We start from the raw sequence: 22,194 nt of genomic DNA, 5'->3' as shown, positions 1-22,194 counted from the left end.
AAATGCAAATTGTCCTGAATAAACTGAAAAAAGCCTCCCGACATGAAGGTATGGAGGCAGTGGTTTTTATATTTATGTAAAAAACAATAATTTTTGTACCATTTTATTCCTTTATTTTTTCATATGTAAAGATATTTGTGTGCTGCTGTACATCTTGTGTGTACTAAGCAATGTGTAAGCTTTGGACCTGTTTTGGACCTGCATAGGCGCATAACTAACGTGCTCTGTGCTGGACTTTAGACCAGGTTTTAGTTGGTCAATGGTGCAGTCTTGCGCCTTATTGCGCCGGGTGTATGATAAGGCCCCATGTCTGCAACAAGTTATGGCAAAAAAGTTGAGTTACTTCATTTAAACAGTTATTAAATCATTAAATATTTACAGTAATTTACCAATTTGGTCTTTAACATATTCAGCACAGATAAAATATACTAGAGATGTGACGAAATGAAAATACTGTGACGAAAACAAAAATTCTGGATGTAAAGAAACGTCAGAATCTAAGAAAGATTCTTGGTGTACAGATTTACAATATGACCTGACAGATTTAGAATAGAGCCAAATATGTGTTAAAGCCCAGAACTTGTCAATTAATACTAGATTTAAAATGATCCAATATAACTGGGCAATGCGCACCTATATCACACCTGAAAAACTAAACAAAATTAACCCAAACATCCCAGATATATGTTTCAAATGCCAAAAACATAAAGGAACATTCTTTCATTGTATCTGGGAATGTGAGGTGATTAAGATTTTCTGGCAAAACGTAGTAACATTAATCTCCTCAATTATTTTAAAACCAATTCCAGTTACACCTGAAATATGTGTGTTGGGTTTATTCCCAGTAAGTTTGTCATTACCAAGTTATAAAGCTAAAACGATTGATATGTGTCTTGTTATTGCAAGGCGTTTGATAGCACTCTATTGGAAGAACATAGAAAGTCCATCGATTGATCACTGGCTGAAAGATTTGACACATTACATTGCACTGGAAAGAATCACCTACAGTATAAAGGCCAAATTAAAGGAGTACCATAAAATTTGGGATCTGTTTATACAATTTTTGGATCATAACTATACAATGGCACAAGCAAATACCTCTCACGCTAATAGTTAATTGATTGATATGTGTATATGTGTATTTTTGTATGTGGAATACAGTATGTTTTTCTTTGCCTTAGCCCATGTATAATAGATTTACCTGTTCAACTGAATCTGGATGCTTTGGGGGAGGGTTAAAATGTAAAAAAGTGTATTTTCATGCTAAATTTCAAATGTTTTTTCTACAATAAAAAAAAATGTAAAAAAAAATAAAAAAAAATTCTGGATGTGCTTGGTTAAAAAAATAAAAACTAAACTAAAAATGCTTTGTAAAAATTATTTTTGTATTGTATTAAATAATATGCAGGGCAGTGTGGCATAATAGCTCATCATTTCAGCTGTTATTCTTTTTTCAGAGAAAATTTAATCACCCGAAAATAGCATTTTTGGTTGTCAGTCGAAAACTTTTGGCAGCCGAAAATTCATTCTATAAAATAAATATATACATGCAACAAAATAAACACAAAATGACAACAATAAAAATAACAATGACATAAAATCTATAATCTATCTATTAAATATGAAACTTAATTCATTAATTTTTATAATTTTCCTTAAGCTTAGTCCCTTTATTTATCAGGGATTACCACAGCGGAATGAACTGCTAACTATTTCGGCATATGTTTTATGCATCGGATGCCCTTCCAGCCGCAACCCAGTACTTGGAAACACCCAAACACTTTCACATTCACACACACACACTATGGCCAATTTAGTTTATTCAATTCACCTATAGCGCATTCATGGATGCGCATGTCTAAATTGGCCGTAGTGAATATGTGTGAATGAGTGTGTATGGATGTTTGCCAGTACTGGGTTGCAGCTGGAAGGGCATCCGCTGTGTGAAACATATGCTGGATAAGTTGGCAGTTCATTCCGCTGTGGCGACCCCTGATGAAAAAGCAACTAAGCCGAAGGAAAATGAATGAATGAATAAATACAGTATGCACAGTAAATATAATTTCATCTTGAACAAAAACCTCCATTTGTACATTAAATCATTTAATAAATAAGAATGATTTTTATATGATCGATTCAGCATCTTATATATACAAACTGGTTATATCTATTTTCAAAATAATAATAGTTTCTCTTTTGAAACTAATAGTGAGTTCACATCATATAGTTTGTTATATATGCATTCATTCCATTCTACTAAGCATTTGTTATGAATGTGGCAAATCAATTCGGGCTTAGGGCCTTATCATACACCTGGAGCAAGGCGCGACGCAATTTTTGTTTGCTAGTTTCAGCTCAGCGCAAGAGTCGTTTTGACGTTTTGCGCCACGCTGTTTAAATAGCAAATGCATTTGCGCTCAAATGTGTGCACATAGGCATTCTGATCTAAAAAAAGAGGAGTGTTAAGGCGCATTGCTGGCGCATTGCTATTTTGAGGAACCTAAATAAACAGTTCAATTGACCAGATCAAAGCTGGTCTTTTGTCCAGCGCAGAGCATGTTATTTGTGCGCCTCGCTTACACATTGCTTAATACAAACAGGATATACAGCAATACACAAATATCTTTACAACTGAAAAAGAATTAAAGGATTAAAATATTACAAAAATTATTATTTTCTAGCCTACATAAATATCAATACCACACTTTCATGCCTCCATCTCTGGGGGCTTTTTCAGTTCATTCATAACAATTTGCTTTTGTATAATGTTATCATTATTAGCAGTTTTATTTATTATATGCATATTCATATTTGTTTTTTTAAAAACAAGCTTAGATTTGCCCGCTTGTCGGGTTTGGACCATATCGGGCACAGCATGTGTATTTAGATATAATTCTTTTTTGAGCACACTTCGTTATTATTGTTCATTTATTAGTTTGCTGGAAATTAGAACTGAATTTAGAAATAGTTTTGAAACAAATCTTTGCGCTTAACAAACGAAATTAATAATGTATAGGCTAATGGATATTTGTGCGTACAACACGTTTTCTTATCCACGAGATCGAAAGCGAAAGTAAATAATGAGGAGGCTCATCTCTCATTCTCATGCTGTAGATGCTCTATTTAACTGTTTTCTCGCTAGTGAAGTGTTCAGCTTTTCCACTCACAAAGTCCGTCATGTAAATAGCAAATGCGCCATGGCACAACGCAACTGCCTCTTAAAGGGAATGGAAGATGAGACTCTGATTGGTTTATTCTCAAAACACACCTATAACTCATTAAGAGAATAAGCTCAACCCTGTTAAACCATGCGCCATGGCGCAAAGTGGATTTTTCCTTCTATAAAATAGCAAAAGTGAATTCTGACACGCCCTTAATGCTTTTGCGCCCTGCGTTTTGGACTTTGCGCAAGTATCGTCAAAATAGAGCCCTTAATGTCAGATACAGGTATTGAACACTCTGCCAAGTCAAATGCTTAATTCACTTGTCACAGCCAGCAACAAAATCCTATATTAAAATCTTGCTTATTTAAAGAGTTGATTTTGTCTATTAACCTGATGATCATAAAGTGTATAGTTTTTAAAGAAATAAGTTCTTATAGACAGTTTTTTTTTCTATGCAAACTTAAAAAACAGATGTTCATGCTAGTTTTCTAACTATCCTAGAGCAAAACTTAAAGCTGGGACTGAAATTTGTCCAGATATACACTTTCTGAAATGTTTTGAAACAATCACTAGTGTGTATATTGGTCACAGGACATTCAAAAGACAAATGCATGTTTGAAATGTACCTGTTGAAGATTGGCGTTAAACTTGGTCTGGTGGGAGGAGCTTTCCTCCAGCTGTCCGTTCAGGTGTTCCACGCTCTCCTTAAGCTCCTCCCAGTACCTGCCGATCTGTGTCAGCCGGGATTTGATTCGTGCAGATTCGCCAGACGACACAAACTGGAAGAGCGCTTGCGACTTTTCCTCCAGATTAGACAGGACTTCTGATCTCTCCTGCAGACCCTCTCTGATGGTCTGCCCACCAGAAAATAAAAAATGGAAACCGTGATGTCAGTGATATTTTATTATATGTATTATCATTCACGTTGTTGTCAATTTGATTAAACAAAATACTTCTCCGTTTATAAATGGATCACATCAAATAGCTAAAAATAAATACAATGTTTATTAACAAATATATAATTTTAGTATTTAGAGCTATGAAGAAAACAAGAGTCCACCTGAAAATGTTCTCTTTTTCATGCATTTATAGCTAATTATAGTTATTTACAGTTTATAGTATTTCAATAAATAGTGTTTTTAGCACTAATAAATACTAATGAGATTTCTTCCTAATTAAAAAGACGTTTCAGAGAAGTTTATATTTATGTTTTGACAAAACAATACTAATATCAGCAGTTATAAATTAAAATCAATATTTGTTGGAATCACCCTGATTTCACAATTCAACTTTTGAAAACATTTGATATTCTGATATATGTTGACTCTGATATAACTAATAAGAAATAAAGTATAAATATTTCATAAAAAAAATTTAACAACTAATTAAATAGTTAATTTTAATAATCAACAGTTATTACAGATTTTCTATATAAACTACATGGCATAAAAATGACTATAACAACTGATAATAAAAGTATGTGACTTTGGACAACAAAACTTATGTCTTATGTTGCACAAACATATTGGTGGAAATAGCCAGCCTGATCTCATCAGTATTTTAGGTTTTATCAGTTTAGCTGTAAATTTGTACGAATTCGGTGGAAGGGAAATGTATGATTTTAAAAAGGAGGTGTGGCACCCAACACCACCCCTAAACCCAACCGTCATTGGGGGATGAGCAAATCATTCTAAATTGTAAGAATGAGATCGTCACAATTAGTCACTAAATCAAAATGTTACGAATTGCCGTGAGATTGTGTTGGAATAGCTAAAAATACAAAAAGTAAAGTTAAAATGATCTATTTTTATTTTATGCAAGTGTAAATATTATGTAAAGATCACATTCCATGAAGTTATATTGTAAATGTCCTACTGTAAATATATCAAAATTTATATTTAAAGTCAACTAACTTTAAATTCAAGTGACTTTCTGACTTTTATGAACACATCAAAAATATTTTCAGAGTCACTGATTCGATCCAAGACCAACGACGAGATGAACCCAAGGTTTCCATATCCTGGACCAGGCCGTATCCTGAGCAGCTACTGTGGTGGTCATGGAGGAGTGGAGAACATGAGACTGATTCCTGTGACGCTCCAGAGACAGACGAGTCTTCGCTGAGGCCAGCTTCCAGCCTCCACCACTGAGACTGCAGCTCTGCACAAGACGTTTGGCCAGCGGAGAAATTAAAATGGTCGTGCCCAACTGAGCCTGGTTTCTCTTAAGGTTTTTTTTCTTCACTTTCGCCATTTAGTGAAGTTTTTTTTCCCTCTCTGCTGTCGCCACTGGCTTGCATGGTTCGGGATCTGTAGAGCTGCGCATCGTTGGATTTGCTCTTCAGTATTTGGACTCTCAGTAGTGATTATTAAACCACAATGAACTGAGCTAAACTAAACTGAACTTAAACACTACAAACTGAACTACACTGTTCCTATTTACTATGACCTTTTATGTGAAGCTGCTTTGACACAATCTACATTGTGTAAGCGCTATACAAATAAAGGTGAATTGAATTGAACTGAATATTGAATAGTTGTCAAATTGTTCAAATTGTTGTCAAATAATATCAACTAATTGTATCTCGTCAAATATTATCCTATGCTAATAAACCATACATCATAGGAAAGCTTATTTATTCAACTTTGAAATTATGTATGAATCTCAATTTTCAAAAATGTACCCATATCACTGTTTTAATAGTCCAGTGTCACATACTGTATATGAAGATTTGAAAATCATTGAATGATATAAAGGCAATATTATTAATAATAATAATAATAATAATAATAATAATAATAATATTAATAATAATAATAATAATAATAATAATAATAATAATAATAATAATAATAATAATAATAATAATAATAATAATGATAATACTAATAATAATAAATAACTAAATGATTACATATACATCAGTCTGAACTTTTATTTTGCAATAAAAATACTAATTCCTGCACCTTTACAGTACAGATCTGCTGGTCCAAAGGTAGGCTCGAACTTTTCAAGGCATCCATTTCTCTTTCTCTCTCCATTATCCATGAGGAAAATGCTTCAAACTCACTCCCGAACAAATCCCACTGACTTTTCATTCCCTCCAAAGTCTTCACACTGAAAAACCAGACAGTTATCAAAACACTCTCTTAGCTCTTTTATGCAATCACTTAGAGTATTACTCCTGATGCATTTATCTTAATAATCCTAATGTAAAATCCATATGATAAAGTAGGGTATTACTCTCGCTTGAGTCCATTCTCCACTTTGTCCACTTGTTCGGTCAAAGCACGTGCTTGATCTTGGAGGAGAGACTGATTTTTGGGGCCCAGTTGGATTTCTGTGGCCCTTTTCAGAAGTGTGTTCACCTGTCTGACCTCCGTTTCACACTGTTTCAGGAGATCCTGCAGGAACAAATGAAGTGAATATTAAGTGTGCTTTCTTTGTTAGAGGCAGAATATACTAAACACATCTAAAAACAACCACAAAGCTTTTAGATCATCATGTTCCGGCTTAATATACACTGGCTGTGCTACAATGGCTTGTAATGAGGCTCATTCAGTCAGATGTTAATGCTAAAATATTTACTAATGGGGATTTAATGGAAACACTCTTTGTTTTAATTCTCCATAATTGTTTATGTATTTTAGTGCTGGGCAAAAAAAAAGAATCACCTAAAATTAAAGTTTATTTTGACATAATATATGTGTGCATTATATATTTATTATGTATATCTAAACACCCTCATGCATGCATATATATATTTTTTTTTTATTTAGATATAAATTATATATGTTTACGATACAAATTATATATACATTTGGCAAAATTGCTTGTATCGTTTTTGCTTTTATGTATGTGTGTGTACATATACTTAATATATATATATATATATATATATATAATACACACAAATATTATGTCAAAACGGGCAACGCAGTGGCGCAGTAGGAAGTGCTGTCGCCTCACAGCAAGAAGGTCGCTGGTTCGAGCCTCGGCTGGGTCAGTTGGCGTTTCTGTGTGGAGTTTGCATGTTCTGCGTTCCCGTGGGTTTCCTCCAGGTGCTCCGGTTTCCCCCACAGTCCAAAGACATGCAGTACAGGTGAATTGGGTTGGCTAAATTGTCCGTAGTGTGTGTGTGTGTGTGTGTGTGTGTGTGAATGTGTTTCCCAGGGATGGGTTGCGGCTGGAAGGGTATCCGCTGCGTAAAACAAATGCTGGATGAGTTGGCGGTTCATTCCGCTGTGGTGACCCCGGATTAATAAGGGGACTAAGCCGAAAAGAAAATGAATGAATGAATGATTATGTCAAAACGAGCTTTTATTTTAGATGTGATTAATTGAGATTAATTTCTGCCCAGCACTAATATATATATTGTATATAGAGAATTATACATCTTACATATCTATATATTTTTGCATGATATGCATGGTATTTCATGTCGCATTCATTTTCTTTCGGCTTAGTCCCTTTATTCATCAGGGCTCGCCACAGCGGAATGAACCGCCAACTTATTCAGCATATGTTTTACACAACAGATGCCGTTCCAGCTGCAACCCAGTACTGGGAAACATCCATACACTCTCATTGACACTCATACACTACGGCCAATTTATTTATTTTTTTCAATTCACCTATAGCGCATGTCTTTGGACTGTGAGGGAAACCGGAGCACCCTGAGGAAACCCACGCCAACATAGGGAGAACATCCAAACTCCACACAGAAATGCCAACTGACCCAGCCGGGACTTGAACCAGCGCGCTTATTGCTGTGAGGCGACAGTGCTAACCACTGAGCCACCGTGTCTATTTTATGTTGTTTCAATGTAAATCATACTGCAATAAAAAAATAAATAAAAATTCTCCAGAATTATGCATTATTAAAGGGATAGTTCACCCCAAAATGAAAAATCCCTCATCATTTACATAAAAATTTTAGTGGTTGTTAACCTTTATGAATTTTTTTTTCTTCTGTTGAACACAAAACAAGATATTCTGAATAATACTAGAAAAGAGAGAAAGCAACTTCCATAGTATTTTTTGTTCCTACTAGGGTTGTTATTGGTTACTATGTTCCTATTTACTATGACCTTTTATGTGAAGCTGCTATGACACAATCTACATTGTAAAAGCGCTATACAAATAAAGGTGAATTGAATTGAATTGAATATGTTTCCAGTATTCTTCAGACTATATTTTGTGTTCAACAGAAGAAAAAAGTTTACAACCACAGGAAATGTTCATATTCCCACAAACAAATCCACAATTGTGCATAAGACAACCACGAACACACTAGTAATTAATGATCAACTTGTGAATGCCTTAATAAAGGCATATGAGCCATTATTTTATAACATTATATATTTTTCAAACTATAAAAGTAAGTGGGGGAAACTGGAGCACCCAGAGGAAACCCACGCCAACACGGGGAGAACATGCAAACCATAGAAAATTCAAAATTCATAGAAATGCCAACTGGCCCAGCTGGGACTTGAACCAGCGACCTTCTTGCTGTGAGGCGACAGTGCTAACCACTGAGCCACCGTGCCACTCGTGGAAGTTACTATTATTATTATTATTATTAATAATATAAAAATAAAGTTTACTATTAATTTATTTAGATAAAAAAACGTATGAAATTATTTTTTTTACATGTAAATCATTAAATGGCAATATGCCCTTATGCTGTATTCTAATAATGACTAGCCTGTTCATACTTAAAAGGATAGTTCACCCAAAAAATAAAAGTAACTCACAATCTACTCTACCTCAAGTAGTTATAAACCTCTATGAGATTGTTTCCTCTGTATAAACTTTTGAAGAAGATATTTTGAAGAATGTTAAAAACCTGTAACTATTGACTTTCACAGTAGGAAAAACAAATGGAAGCAAATGGTTACCGGTTTCTGACATTTTTCAAAATAACTTCTTTTGTGTTCAACAGAAGAAATAAACTTTTAAAGAAGATATTTTGAAGAATGTTGAAAACCTGTAACTATTGACTTTCATAGTAGGAAAAACAAATAGATGTCAATGGTTACCAGTTTCCAACATTTTTTAAAATAACTTCTATTGTGTTCAACAGAAGAAATAAGCGTGTAAAGATATTTTGAAGAATGTTGAAAACCTGTAGCCATTGACTTCCATTGTAGGAAAAACAAATGGAAGTCAATAGTTACAGGTTTCCAACATTTTGAAAATAATTTCTATTGCGTTCAACAGAAAAAAATTACTTTTTGAAGAAGATATTTTGAGGAATGTTGAAAACCTGTAACCATTGACTTTCATAGAAGGAATAAACAAATGCAAGTAAACGGTTTTCAACATGTTTCCAAATATCTTCTGTTGTGTTCAACAGAAGAAAGAAACTCATAAAGGTAAAGTAAAGGGTGCGTAAATGATGACAGAATATTCATTTAATACATGATTCTGAATCCCTAAAATGATGTGTTACTCATTGTGGAGGCTCTCGCAGCCCTTCTGTGTGAAAAAGAAAGATGCTGGTGTTTATTTAAAGCTGATTGATTATATGGAGCCCCTGTAGACGTGGTGTTGTTCTCACCTTGGTTTGCTCCAGCTCTGAGTTCAGACTCTCTGGACTGCTGAAGTTCATCTCTCTCTCTGTGACGGATCGCACTTTACCCACAAACTCCCTCACTGACGCCTGCTGAGCGTCAAACTCCTGCCAGGCTGATAAAGTCTCCTGAAAACATAGAGCAGCATTCAAAGCATCATCTGGAAATAGATCATCAGCTAACATGAAACTGCATGCATGACATACTTTTTGTTGAAACAAAATAAAAGCAGCCTTTTGAAACAGTTTTTAAGGTCAATATTATTAGTGTTACTAAATAAGAACAACAGTTTCAAACTTGTCTCTTTCTGCTCATCCCGGAAGTGACCTTTTACATAGCATAAAAGTCCTAATTTTCTTTTATGTGCTACATACACATCAGCAAATGTCATAACCAAAAATTAAACTTAACTATTTTTTTTTTATTGGCTACCGAACAAATCACAGTTTAATTAAATTTAATTAAATTTTTTTGTTATTTTATTTTTAATTTTTAATTTTATTTTTTTGTAATTTTTTATTTATTTAATATTTTAATTTAATTAATTAAAAATTTTTATTTAATTTTAATTAATTTTTTTGTTATTTTATTTTTATTTGTAATTTTATTTTTATTTTTTTATTTGTAATTATTTGTATTTAATATTTTAATTAATTGAAAATTTTTATTTAATTTAATTTAATTTTATTTAAATTAAATTTTTTTGTTATTTTATTTTTAATTTTTAATTTTATTTTATTTTTTTGTAATTTTTTATTTATTTTAATATTTTATTTTAATTAATTGAACATTTTAATTTAATTTAATTTAATACATTTTTTGTTATTTTATTTGTAATTTTATTTTTTTTATTTGTAATTATTTTTATTTAATATTTTATTTTAATATTTTAATATTTTATTAATTGAAAAAAATTTTTTAATTTAATTTAATTTAATACATTTTTTTGTTATTTTATTTTAATTAATAATTTTATTTTATTTTTTATTTGTAATTGTTTTTTTATTTAATTTTTAATTTTAATTAATTGAAAATTTTAATTTAACTTTTTAATTTAATTTAATTTAATTTAATTTAATTTAATTTAATTTAATTTAATTTAATTTAATTTAATTTAATTTAATTTAATTTAATTTAATTTAATTTAATTTAATTTAATTTAATTTAATTTAATTTAATTTAATTTAATTTTCTCTGGCCATCCTCACCTCCAAGTTCTTTTCCTGGAACTCAGTGTTTTCATCCATTTTCTTCAGAGTGGACTCTAACTTCTGCAGGTCGTCCTGTAAACTCTCTTCCAAACCCTCCTCGATTTGGAGCTGCTTTCCCCGGTTTATCTGCTCCTGCATGTCCTTCCTCTTCAGCCGGAGGCGCTTCAGTTGTTGCTGCAGATGAGAAAAGCCCACGAATGTTAGATTCAGCTTTTTAGATGAGTGTTGTGATTAGGCATGGGACGATAACTGGTTTCAAGGTTTACCACGGTTTGGAAAAGACAAGGTTTTATAACCGCTAAATTTGTCTGTTATACTGTTCCTAAAGTATATGCAAGTTGGACCCTCCACATCAAAAGCTACAGTTCAGCCCATGATTTAGGAAACATTTGAAAAACAAATTGCTTACACACCAGCATCCAAGCATGCTATAGACCTGAACAGTGCAGTGGCTTTTCTTTATGTCCAAAGAAAAGAAAGATAAAGATGCCCTTTCTTTCAGGATTCCACTTCGGTCTTGTTAATTCTTGTTTTAGTGGCAGAGTCTAGACCAGGGATGGGCAAACTCGATCCTGGAGGGCCCGTGTCCCTGCATAGTTTTGCACCAACCCTAATAAAACACACCTGCTTGTAGCTTTCTAGTGATCTTGAAGACACTAATTAGGGTGTTCAGGTGTGTTTGATCAAAAAGTGTTGGAGCAAAACTCTGCAGGGACACCGGCCCTCGAGGATCGAGTTTGCCCATGCCTGGTCTAGACACTAGTCCTGTCATGTCTTGTATGTTGTGTTCAGCTTGAGTTTTCTCAGGTCAAGCACTCATTTCCTGTCATTGTCTGTCTTTGTATGAGCGCCGTCTTGGCCACACTCGGGACATACGTGAGGTCTTGGTGTGCTTGGGATGCGCGCTCTCGCCCTGGTGTGTTTGTTGTTTTGTTTGCGACATGGTGTTTTCATTCTCAGTGTTACAGTCTAGTTGGTTTCGGTTGACGCTGGGAGCGGAGCATGCATGTCACATGTGTGAGTGCACAGTAAGTGTTTTCATTTATAATGTGCTTGTGTCTTGCATTCTGTCTCGTCTTGGTCTTGTGTTTAGCACGTGGCTTCATGTTTACATTGTGGCCAGGTGCTGTAGTGTTTTGTTTCATGTGAACACGCGGTTAATGAGTTCTCTCATTGGTTGCGTTTTCTAGCCCTGTTTTCTCGTGAGCACATGGCTTGTATTGTCTCTTTGTCATGTGCTCTCCAGTCTATTGTCTGGTCCCACCCTCCTTGTTATCCCATTATTGGTTTATTCAGTGCACCTGTCTGTTTTATCGTCATTTATCGCCTTGTCCTGTCTTGTCTTGTTCCAGCCCTGATCACTGCCAGCCTGCCCCAGTTTGTTTGCATATTTGCTTTGTTTAAGACTTCCCCCTTAAGCTGCGGTCACACTGTACTTTTCTCCCCACAGACTTCCATTCATTTGCATGCGAATGCGTCAGATCGCTGCATTGGAAAGTTAAAGCTTGGTGAACTCTGAGCAGTGAAATCACATCACTGAACTGCGTGAGACCAAACGAGGATCAAAACATGACCTCTCTGGACAGAAATTTAAAACATGGAGCGATCGCTTGCTTTTTTAATGTCTAATCATCTTGTTTAATCCCGCCCCTTTTCGCAGCACTGTACGACAGAATTTCACATGCTCAAACTCTAGTGTGACCGAAGCTTCAAGGTAGTTTTTGTTTTTGTTTTATTTTATTTTATAATAAACCCATGATTTTGTCCTTTTTTTGAAACTAATGAAGACAGCAGAAGTCAATGATTTCTTTGAATTATTTAGCCTGACATGTTTACTGTTACAAAATATTGTTAATGTTTCTTAAAATAAAATATATTGTGTTTAATGTGGGGAAAAGTGTTGTATTTTTACCCAGATTTTTAAAAAGAACATATTTTAGAGGATTAATCACAATACCAGGAATTTTTTTCCAATGTTGTAATACCGTCAGAATCTTATACCAGCTCACGCTTAGTTGTGATTGGTTGAGCACCTGATGAAGCAGCAGGAGTTGTTGAGCTTCTCTGACCGACTCTGAGTCCAAAATCTTGCTTTTGTCGGACTGAAGCTCCTGCTGACCCTGAGTCAGTTCCTCCAGTGTGGTTTTCACCTCTTCTCTGAACTGCACACAGTCACTCACTGCCAGCACCACCTTCTCGGACTATCACAACACAACACACACACACACACACACACACACGTTCAGTGAGATTCATTATGTGACAACATGGTCTACATTACATGTACAACATAGTATGCATTATTTCATTGTACATAGTGTAAATCTATAACTAAGCTTTCTATATTGTACAGCAATTACTTTTATAAATTTTATTTTGTTCTCACGTTTGTCTAAGTTTTTTCTAGTTTTTATTTTATTTCTTATTTAATTCTATAATTTAGTTCTTATTCATAATCTTTTTTTATTTAAGGTCACAGACGCACATAAGCATTTCACTGCGTATTGTACTGTGCATGAATAATACAATTTGAACTTGAATTTGATATGGAAACATTTTTTAAAATAATTCTTAAAAGTACAGAGAGTGGAAATGATTAGAAACCTTGAATAACCATAACAATATTTTGTTAATTGTAATAAACATTAACTGTAATTAAAAACTCCCAAAATATTCAAATTTCTCTAGTAGACATTGATCATTTTCATTTAGTGCAATGTTATCATAAGTACTCCAATAACTAAAACTACATATACAAAAAAATATTGATTACAAATAAAAAAAAAATACTTTTAAGATAAAACAATATAATAGAGCTCATAAATAAACAAAAAACTAAATTAATTAACTGCTTAAATGTTACATTTATGCATATTATACATATTTTGGAAGATAATTTCTGGTTTAGAAAATCTAAGAAAATAAAAGTTAAGAGAATAAAAAATATTAGCAAAAACTCCTAAATCAGGAAATATTTTACAGTCTGTGTGAAAATGAGGGGACTGTGTGAAAGCGTGCAACAAAATGGCATAATGTTCAGTAAGAAAACATTTTATAAAACTGAATTTAGCATCCATCTATCTATCTATCTATCTATCTATCTATCTATCTATCTATCTATCTATCTATCTATCTATCTATCTATCTATCTATCTATCTATCTATCTATCTATCTATCTATCTATCTATCTATCTATCTATCTATCTATCTATCTATCTATCTATCTATCTATCTACAGTTGAAGTCAGAATTATTAGCCCCGTTTATTTTTTTTCCCCATTTTCTGTTTAACAGAAAGATTTTTTCTACACATTTCTAAACATACAGTAATAGTTTTAATAACTAATTTCTAATAACTGATTTATTTTATCTTTGCCATGATAACAGTAAATAATATTTGACTAGATATTTTTCAAGACACTTCTATACAGCTTAAAGTGACATTTAAAGACTTAACTAGGTTAATTAGGTTAACTAGACAGGATAGGGTAATTAGGCAAGTTATTGTATAATAATGATTTGTTCTGAAGACAGTCAAGAAAAAAAATAGCTTAAAGGGGCTAATAATATTGACCTTAAAATGGTTCATAAAAAATTAAAAGCTGCTTTGATTCTAGCTGAAATAAAACAAATAAGACTTTCTCCAGAAGAAAAAATATTATCAGACACACTGTGAAAATTTCTTTGCTCTGTTAAACATCATTTAGGCAATATTTAAAAAAGAAAAAAAATATCAAAAGGGGGCTAATATTTTTAACTTCACCTATATCTATCTATCTTATTATTTTATTTATTTTTCAACTATCCATATCTATAATATAATACAGATAATGCTCACACTATTCTTCGAGATCATTCTATTAGCAAAAAATCCCAACAATTTGATAAGTTCATCATTCCATTTATGGCCTGAAGTGAAACTGACCAAATATTCTTACTTTGCAAGCAATTATTCTCACATTTTTGCAGGAATGTGAAATGAAGATTGTATAAAGGGAATAAAGGATTTTCATGTAATCTTTGTTTGACCTCAGAAAGGGAGGTAAGGAGACCCTTGAAGTCATTGGAGAGTTTGCTGAGAACGGCTCCCTGTCTCTGAGCGTCACTTTCTGTGCAGATCTCGATCAGAGCAGCCAAACGATTCTTCAACCAGCTCACATTCCCCTCCTGCAGTTCAGCATCGTTCCTCAGACTCTGCAGATCATTAAACAATTCAGAAGAATTCACACTGCTCTTCTTTTGCTTTTCTTACTTAGATTTTTTGCCTTTGACTCTAGATGAAATATTCAAAAAATCTTAAATCAAGAAGCATTTTTTAGACAAGCAAAAAAACAATAGTGTCTCATTTTAATAAATAATAAGTCCAAATGAAGTGAGTTTAAAGATGTGCCAAAACGACTAACAAGATTATTTTTCTTACCCCAATGGCAGATTATTTAGCTTGTTTTAGGGGAAAACTGACTTCATTTTAGCATATAATTTCTTAAAACAAGTCAATAGTTTTTGCTTGTCTAGAAAATGCTTCTTGATTTAAGAATTTTAGATATTTGGACTAAAAACAAGACAAACAATGTAGGTAAGGAAAGCCTTTGTTGCAGTGTAATTTGGCCTTTATTTCTCACCTCAATGGTGGATTTGACCTGTCCGAACTTGCTTGGGTCCCCAGCTCTGTTTCGCAGAAGTCTGAGCTGACTTTCTTTTGATGTAACCCAAGCAGAGAGTTCAGAAAATCTGAAGAAACACACACAATTTTAAAAAATCTGCCCTGATTTTACAATTCATTTCAATTACAGATCAATATTCCAGTCATATTTATTTCCTGTACAGAGTACTTTATACAACACAGGCTATTAAAGAGAGGCTTCACAGAAATAAACAGCAAAATAACAATGTTAATATTTGATATGAATATTAAGTTCACGAATTACTATTGTAGCTGTCAATTTGTGGAAATTAAGATTTATACATCATCTGAAAACTGAAATGTTTGCTTTGTCAGGATATGACTATTTTTTGATCCAGATACAACTTTTTAAAAATCTGGAATCTGAGGGTTCAAAAAATTCTAATTTCTGAGAAAATCGTCTTTAAAGGTGTCTAAATGAAGTTCTCAGCAATGCATATTACTACCCAAAAATTAAGTTAGGATATATTTGCAGTAAAAATGTACCACATATCTTCATGAAACATGATAGTTTATATAATATTTAATATAGGTGGCTCGCATTGTCGCTTCACAGCAAGAAAGTTGCTGGTTCGTGTCCCGTGTTTGTTTGTTCTCCCCATATTGGCATGGGTTTCCTCTAGGTGCTGCAGTTTCAATCACAGTCCGAAGAACAGTGCTATAGGTGAATTGAGTAAACTAAATTGACTGTAGTGTATGAGCAGTGTGTGAATGCGAGAGTATATGGGTGTTGAACGAATATATATATATATATATATATATATATATATATATATATATATATATATATATATATATATATATATATATATATATATAGTATTTATAATACAATAAATAATAATAAGATAAAATATATAATCATATATAAATATATATATATATATATATATATATATAAATAAATAAAAAATTCAAAAAAAAAAATTTACATAAAAAAAATATATATATGTATTATAACATATTACTTATGTATTTAAAAATTTTTTTTTTTTAAGTTTTTACATTTTAAATATATATATATATATATATTTATTTAGTTTTTCTTTTCATTTATTGTATACATTTTTTTGTATTTTGTTTGTTGTATTGTATTTTTTTTTTTTATATATATATATATATATATATATATATATATATATATATATATATATATATATATATATAAATATATATATATATATATATATATATATATATATATATATATATATATATATATATATATATATATATATATATATATATATATATATATACATATATACATATATATATACATATATATATACTATAGTGTCATTATTCAGCTCAGCAAAATACATTGTTCATTTTCAACCAAGTCAATTATAATTTGTGGGAAATTTATAAATTTAGCTGTAACAAATGACAGTAATTGTTTAGGCTGGTCCAAAGCAAGATTGTCTGTGTTAGGGTTACGGTATGTAAAATATATATTTAGTGTCAGGCTATGTAAAAAATATACAGTATTTAATGTCTCTATATTAAACAATATTTTTAATTTGTGTGAACGTAATTGTTTTCTTGACCACAATAAATATTTTTGATCTAGATTAAATGAAATGTATAGTTTGAACCAGAGATAAATTACACTTTTAGAAACACAAAAAAAAATCATCCGTCACATATTACAGTAATGTTTTTAAAGTTGATTTAAAGTGTAATTTTTTTTTCAGTGTTGAAGGATCTTTAAGAATTAAAACCTTGTGTGTTATCCTGGAGTGACCGATTCTTCAACGGGTAAAAACAATCTGATCCCACCGGTTGTAAAGTATACAGAATGTATAGAAGTTTGGGCTGCAAAGTTAATGTCACCATCCAGCTTAATTCAGTTTACAGTTTGATTCTCATTAGATCGATTAAGTGCCATTAAATCAGTAATCTCACTGAATACGAATAGCCCCAAATCAGTTTATACTCAAAAGGCCAGCTCTTCACCTGGTATTAAACTCCTTCCACTTGTCAGGGTGCTGCATTAGTCTCTGATGTGTGCTGTCGATCTCCTCTTTGACCTTCTGCAAATGCTGTTCTGGCATTCTCCAGGGTTTGTTGAGCCTGCTCGCTTTCCGGAAGCTTTAAGCACAGTTCCTCCATATGCTGTAACCGCTTCTCACAAAGAGCCTGTGGACCCTTTTCCTTAAAAAACATCTGCATGAAGACATCCGGTATTAGTATTTCCTCCATAAACAATATATAGAGCGCGTTTAAAGGTGCTGGCTCTCACCCGGTGCTCTTTAATTAATCTCTCGCTGCCGACACTAGGCAGACTGCGGTTTTCGCGGGCCAGTTCAGCCTGACACTCCTGCAGAGATGTCATCAGGCGACTCTTCTCCAGATCCACCTTCAGATGCAGCAGGTGATAGGGAAACTCTGTCTGGATATCCTGCAGGAAACATGCATTTATCAGGGTTTCTGCAGATATCACTATGTCAAATTTAAGACTTTTTAAAACCATTGAGTATTAAATTTAAGACCTATATTACAATATCAAAAACACGCATACACATAAAAAGAAAATGCAAAAATCACGAAATAAGTGGTAAAATAAATGTATTCAAATTGAGCAGTACTAAAGACAGGTTAGATGCACCATTGCACTACAGAAAAAACAAACAAACAAACATCTTAAGGCTGATTTATACTTTTGCCTGGCGCCGCATCGCACACCTCACGAAACGAACAAGGCTTTTATATTTGACGCGTTGGCCATTGAGATATTCTTTTAAATGATTAAGGGGCGGTCAAAAGAAACAGACAGTAAAATCAGATGGATAAACTGTGAATAAGGAAGTTTCCGGAGCTAGGTCATATCATTAATATCATTGGAGATTTTTAAACTAATTGTTTTTTATTATTTTTATAATTTATTATAATGATTCTTAGGATTTTTATAACCATTCAACCTTGATGCATCACTTGCTTTTGTTCATATCTCGGACAGTTCTACCTATTAAAGTTAAAGTATTAATGGCAACAGAACATGGGTTTGCTCTACATTTTTTTATTATGGCAAGAATAAAAGCAAAAAAAGTACACTTACTAAAAAATACTGACGTTTTTTTATTTATTTTGCCCTACTCAACAGTTCACACATTACTGTCTGGTTAATTTCTGTCCTCTACTTATAAGCTAAAAGGCAATAATGGTCCAACATTCCTGACCATTATCATCAATAAAGCCTAGAAATTGGCCATCAGTATATTGTAAACTGATTTGTTCAAATATTCCTTTCCAGTTATCAAAGACATTTACATTTAGTCATTTAGCAGACGCTTTTATCCAAAGGAACTTACAAATGAGGACAAGGAAGCAATTTACACAACTATAAGAGCAGCAGTGAACAAGTGCTATAGATCAAGTTTCAGGTGTGTAAAGTCTAAGAAGCAAAGCATTAGAAATTTATTTATTTTTTATTTATTTTTTTTGAGAGAGAGTACAGTTAGTGGTATAGCCAGAGAGGCAGTTTCAGATTAGGAAGGAAAGTGGAGACTAAACAGTTGAGTTTTTAGTCGTTTCTTGAAGACAGCAAGTGACTCTGCTATTCTGATGTAGTTAGGGAGTTCATTCCACCAACTGGGCAGATTGACTACGAGAGTTCGGGAAAGTGATTTCTTCTCTCTTAGGGATGGAACCAGGAGGCGACGTTCATTCACAGATCGCAAGTTTCTGGAGGGCACATATATCTGTAGAAGGGAGAGCAGATACGAAGGAGCAAAGCCAGAGGTCGCTTTGTAAGCAAACATCAGAGCTTTGAATTTGATGCGAGCAGCAACTGGCAGCCAGTGCAAACCAGTGAGTAGCGGAGTGACATGAGCTCTTTTGGGTTCATCAAAGACCACTCGTGCTGCTGCGTTCTGAAGCAGCTGAAGAGGTTTGATAGAATTAGCTGGAAGCCCGGCTAGTAGAGAGTTGCAATAATCCAGTTTGGAGAGGACAAGACATAATTTGTAACTTAATTTTAGTTTGTAACTATTAAATTGTTTCAAATTCAAAACTGTAATATAAACATCAGTGTAAAACCTGAGAATGGTGGAAAAACATATTCTGTATTATTAAAACCACCTGGGTCTCCACTTTTGCATGGCCTCTCTTTTTGTTTTACCAAACTTATCCGTCAGGTTTTTCCAAACTTTTACGAGAACTTTCCTTCTTTTCCACGGCTGTTGCAATTTCTAGCCAAGAATTATTAGTCATCTGGTTCTCCCTATGATCACGCATGGACGGATCATAAAGATGTCTGTACAGTGGTACCTGTTTCAGACAAAATCTCTTCAAAGTGTTTCATATTCAAATCAAATGCGGGGCCGCGTAAACTGTTCACTCGTGTCTCAAAAAATTTCGAGAGCTCCACCAGCCGAAATCATGTCACGTGCACTCAAAGCGAACCTCCGCAAACACAGCGATGATGTCACATTTGCCACGAGCACCGAGTTCAATAAGAGAAAGCTGATTGGCAAATTGCATGTTGGTCTCATTTGTAGTTGTAATACCACAAATTACATTTGGACTAGTGAAATAAAGAACTACAACACCACAAAAACAAAGCAACAACAACAAAAAATAATTTAAATGAGCATTAGATGTAGCGTTACATGGACATCGGAAAAATAAGACCTGTGCAAAAATATTTAAGAGCTAGAACAACGAATTTAAGACCATTTAAGGCCTAAATTTTCGATTTTTAGTTTTTAGACTTTTAAGGACTTTTTAAGACCTTGCAGAAACCCTGATTTATTTAAAGATGAAGTCAAAATTATTCGCCTTCCTGTGATTTTGTTTTCTTTTTAAAATATTTCCCAAATGATGTTTATCACAGCAAGGAATGTTTTTGCAGTTTTTCCTATAATACTTTTTCCTTTAAGAGAAAGTCTTTTTGCCTTATTTCAGCTAGAATAACAGCAGTTTTAAATTTTTTTATAAACTCATTTTAAAACCTCTTAGCTAGTCTCAGGAAGTGGAGGCACTGAGGCACTATTTATGAACATGTCAATGTTTACAAATAGATTCCATAAAAAAGAACACGAGTAATCTTGACAAACTATACATCAGTCTACGCTACAACCCTCAAGGAGTGATTATAGGTAGATGTTTTTCAGTGGGAAGCTTATAAAGAACGTATTGGCTAAATTTGTGCAAGTTGTACAGAACACGCTTATTAGATATCTAGTACATACTTATCGTGATAAGGCACACACGCATTCATTGCTGTACACCACGGTTTATTTTGAAAGGTAAGAGTCCACAGAACAACATCCAATTGAGCACGTTTAGTTATATTTAGTTAAATGGTAATTCATTTATGTCACCATTTATTCCAGAGACCTGTTGTTTACAATGTTTACTATGTTACTTGCACGCGAAAACGGCGTCTTTGAAGTAAAAAGTCGATGTCATAGCTTACAATGCTACAAATAAAATGGGGCCACAAACTGAATAAAAAGTGAAAGTTATAGTTGCTAAAGCAGTTGAGTGTTTTCGACGTTCTGTCAGTCACTTTTAGCTAGTAACTCTCTAGTTTGACTCATGGGTGCATCTTGTGAAATATGGTGACGTTCATTCATCTATTGGACATTTTATTGGTTTATTGCTCTTTGTGCACGGTGATTGGTTCAGCACTCCTGTCACTCATTATGTGAGTGACGCACCTGTCCTGCATAGCTTTATGCTAACAGTTCAAGCTAGAACGGCTGGTCAATATTATTAGCCCCCTTAAGCAATTTTTTTTTTCAATTGTCTACAGAATAAACCATGGTATTACAATGATTTTCCTAATTACCCTAATTCGCCTAGTTAACCTAGTTATGCCTTTAAATGTCACTTTAAGCTGAATACTAGCATCTTGTAATATATCTAGTAAAATATTATGTACTGTCATCATGGCAAAGACAAAAAAAATTGTTATTAAAATAATTATGTTAAAAAATGTGTTGAAAATCTGCTCTCTGTTAAAAAGCACTTGGGAAATAGGTGAAAAAGAATTTAAATTACACAGGAAAGCTAATCATTTGTAAATAAAGGCGGTCACAATTGCGATCACTGTAATGGTTCTCTGACCTTCCACTGTTTGTGCAGCTTCCTGACTGTTTCCTGTAGATTCTGCTGTTCTTGCTCTGGCAGAATATCTGTCAGCTCATCACAGGCTTTCAGAAATGCATTGAGAACTCTCTGATCCAGCTGACCGAAGAACTCCTGCAGCACATCCAACAGAAATATTACTAACAAATCATGTCAGCTTTCAAACGTGAACTCATTTGCTTCTGAACACCAAATAAAGTTCAATCTGCTTTCGGCCTATTTGCCGAGCACTAGAATAGACTGCTGGCTTTGGTTTCTCACAGTGTGCTTTTTCAGAAGGTCCTCTGGGTTTCCTCTCTCAGTCATGGAGCTGCGAGCTATTTTGAGAACTTTCTCCAGCTCCACACGAGACTCCTCAAATCTCTTCATCAGGCTGCTGTTCGCCTCCACATGCCTCTTCCATTCTGTGGTCTCTTTCACCATGCCCTTTTTCAGATACAACACACAAAACAATGCAAACATG

General features: G+C 33.4%; 1 protein-coding gene across 1 annotated transcript in view; it reads right to left on the bottom strand.

Moving 5' to 3' along the window:
- Nucleotides 1-22,194, bottom strand: part of syne1b (spectrin repeat containing, nuclear envelope 1b) — a 113,746-nt gene that overhangs the window by 14,691 nt on the left and 76,861 nt on the right. Inside the window, 13 exon segments of the mRNA XM_056476400.1 lie at nt 3,791-4,018; nt 6,131-6,281; nt 6,408-6,568; nt 9,727-9,867; nt 10,948-11,124; nt 12,984-13,151; nt 14,981-15,145; nt 15,574-15,682; nt 17,595-17,677; nt 17,679-17,804; nt 17,881-18,039; nt 21,711-21,845; nt 21,993-22,157. Coding sequence (XP_056332375.1) covers nt 3,791-4,018; nt 6,131-6,281; nt 6,408-6,568; nt 9,727-9,867; nt 10,948-11,124; nt 12,984-13,151; nt 14,981-15,145; nt 15,574-15,682; nt 17,595-17,677; nt 17,679-17,804; nt 17,881-18,039; nt 21,711-21,845; nt 21,993-22,157 — 1,968 coding nt within the window.

The sequence above is a fragment of the Danio aesculapii genome, chromosome 17 (genome assembly GCF_903798145.1).
Source record: "Danio aesculapii chromosome 17, fDanAes4.1, whole genome shotgun sequence".
Taxonomy (NCBI): Eukaryota; Metazoa; Chordata; class Actinopteri; order Cypriniformes; family Danionidae; genus Danio; species Danio aesculapii.
This window is presented reverse-complemented; position numbering and strand designations above follow the sequence as displayed.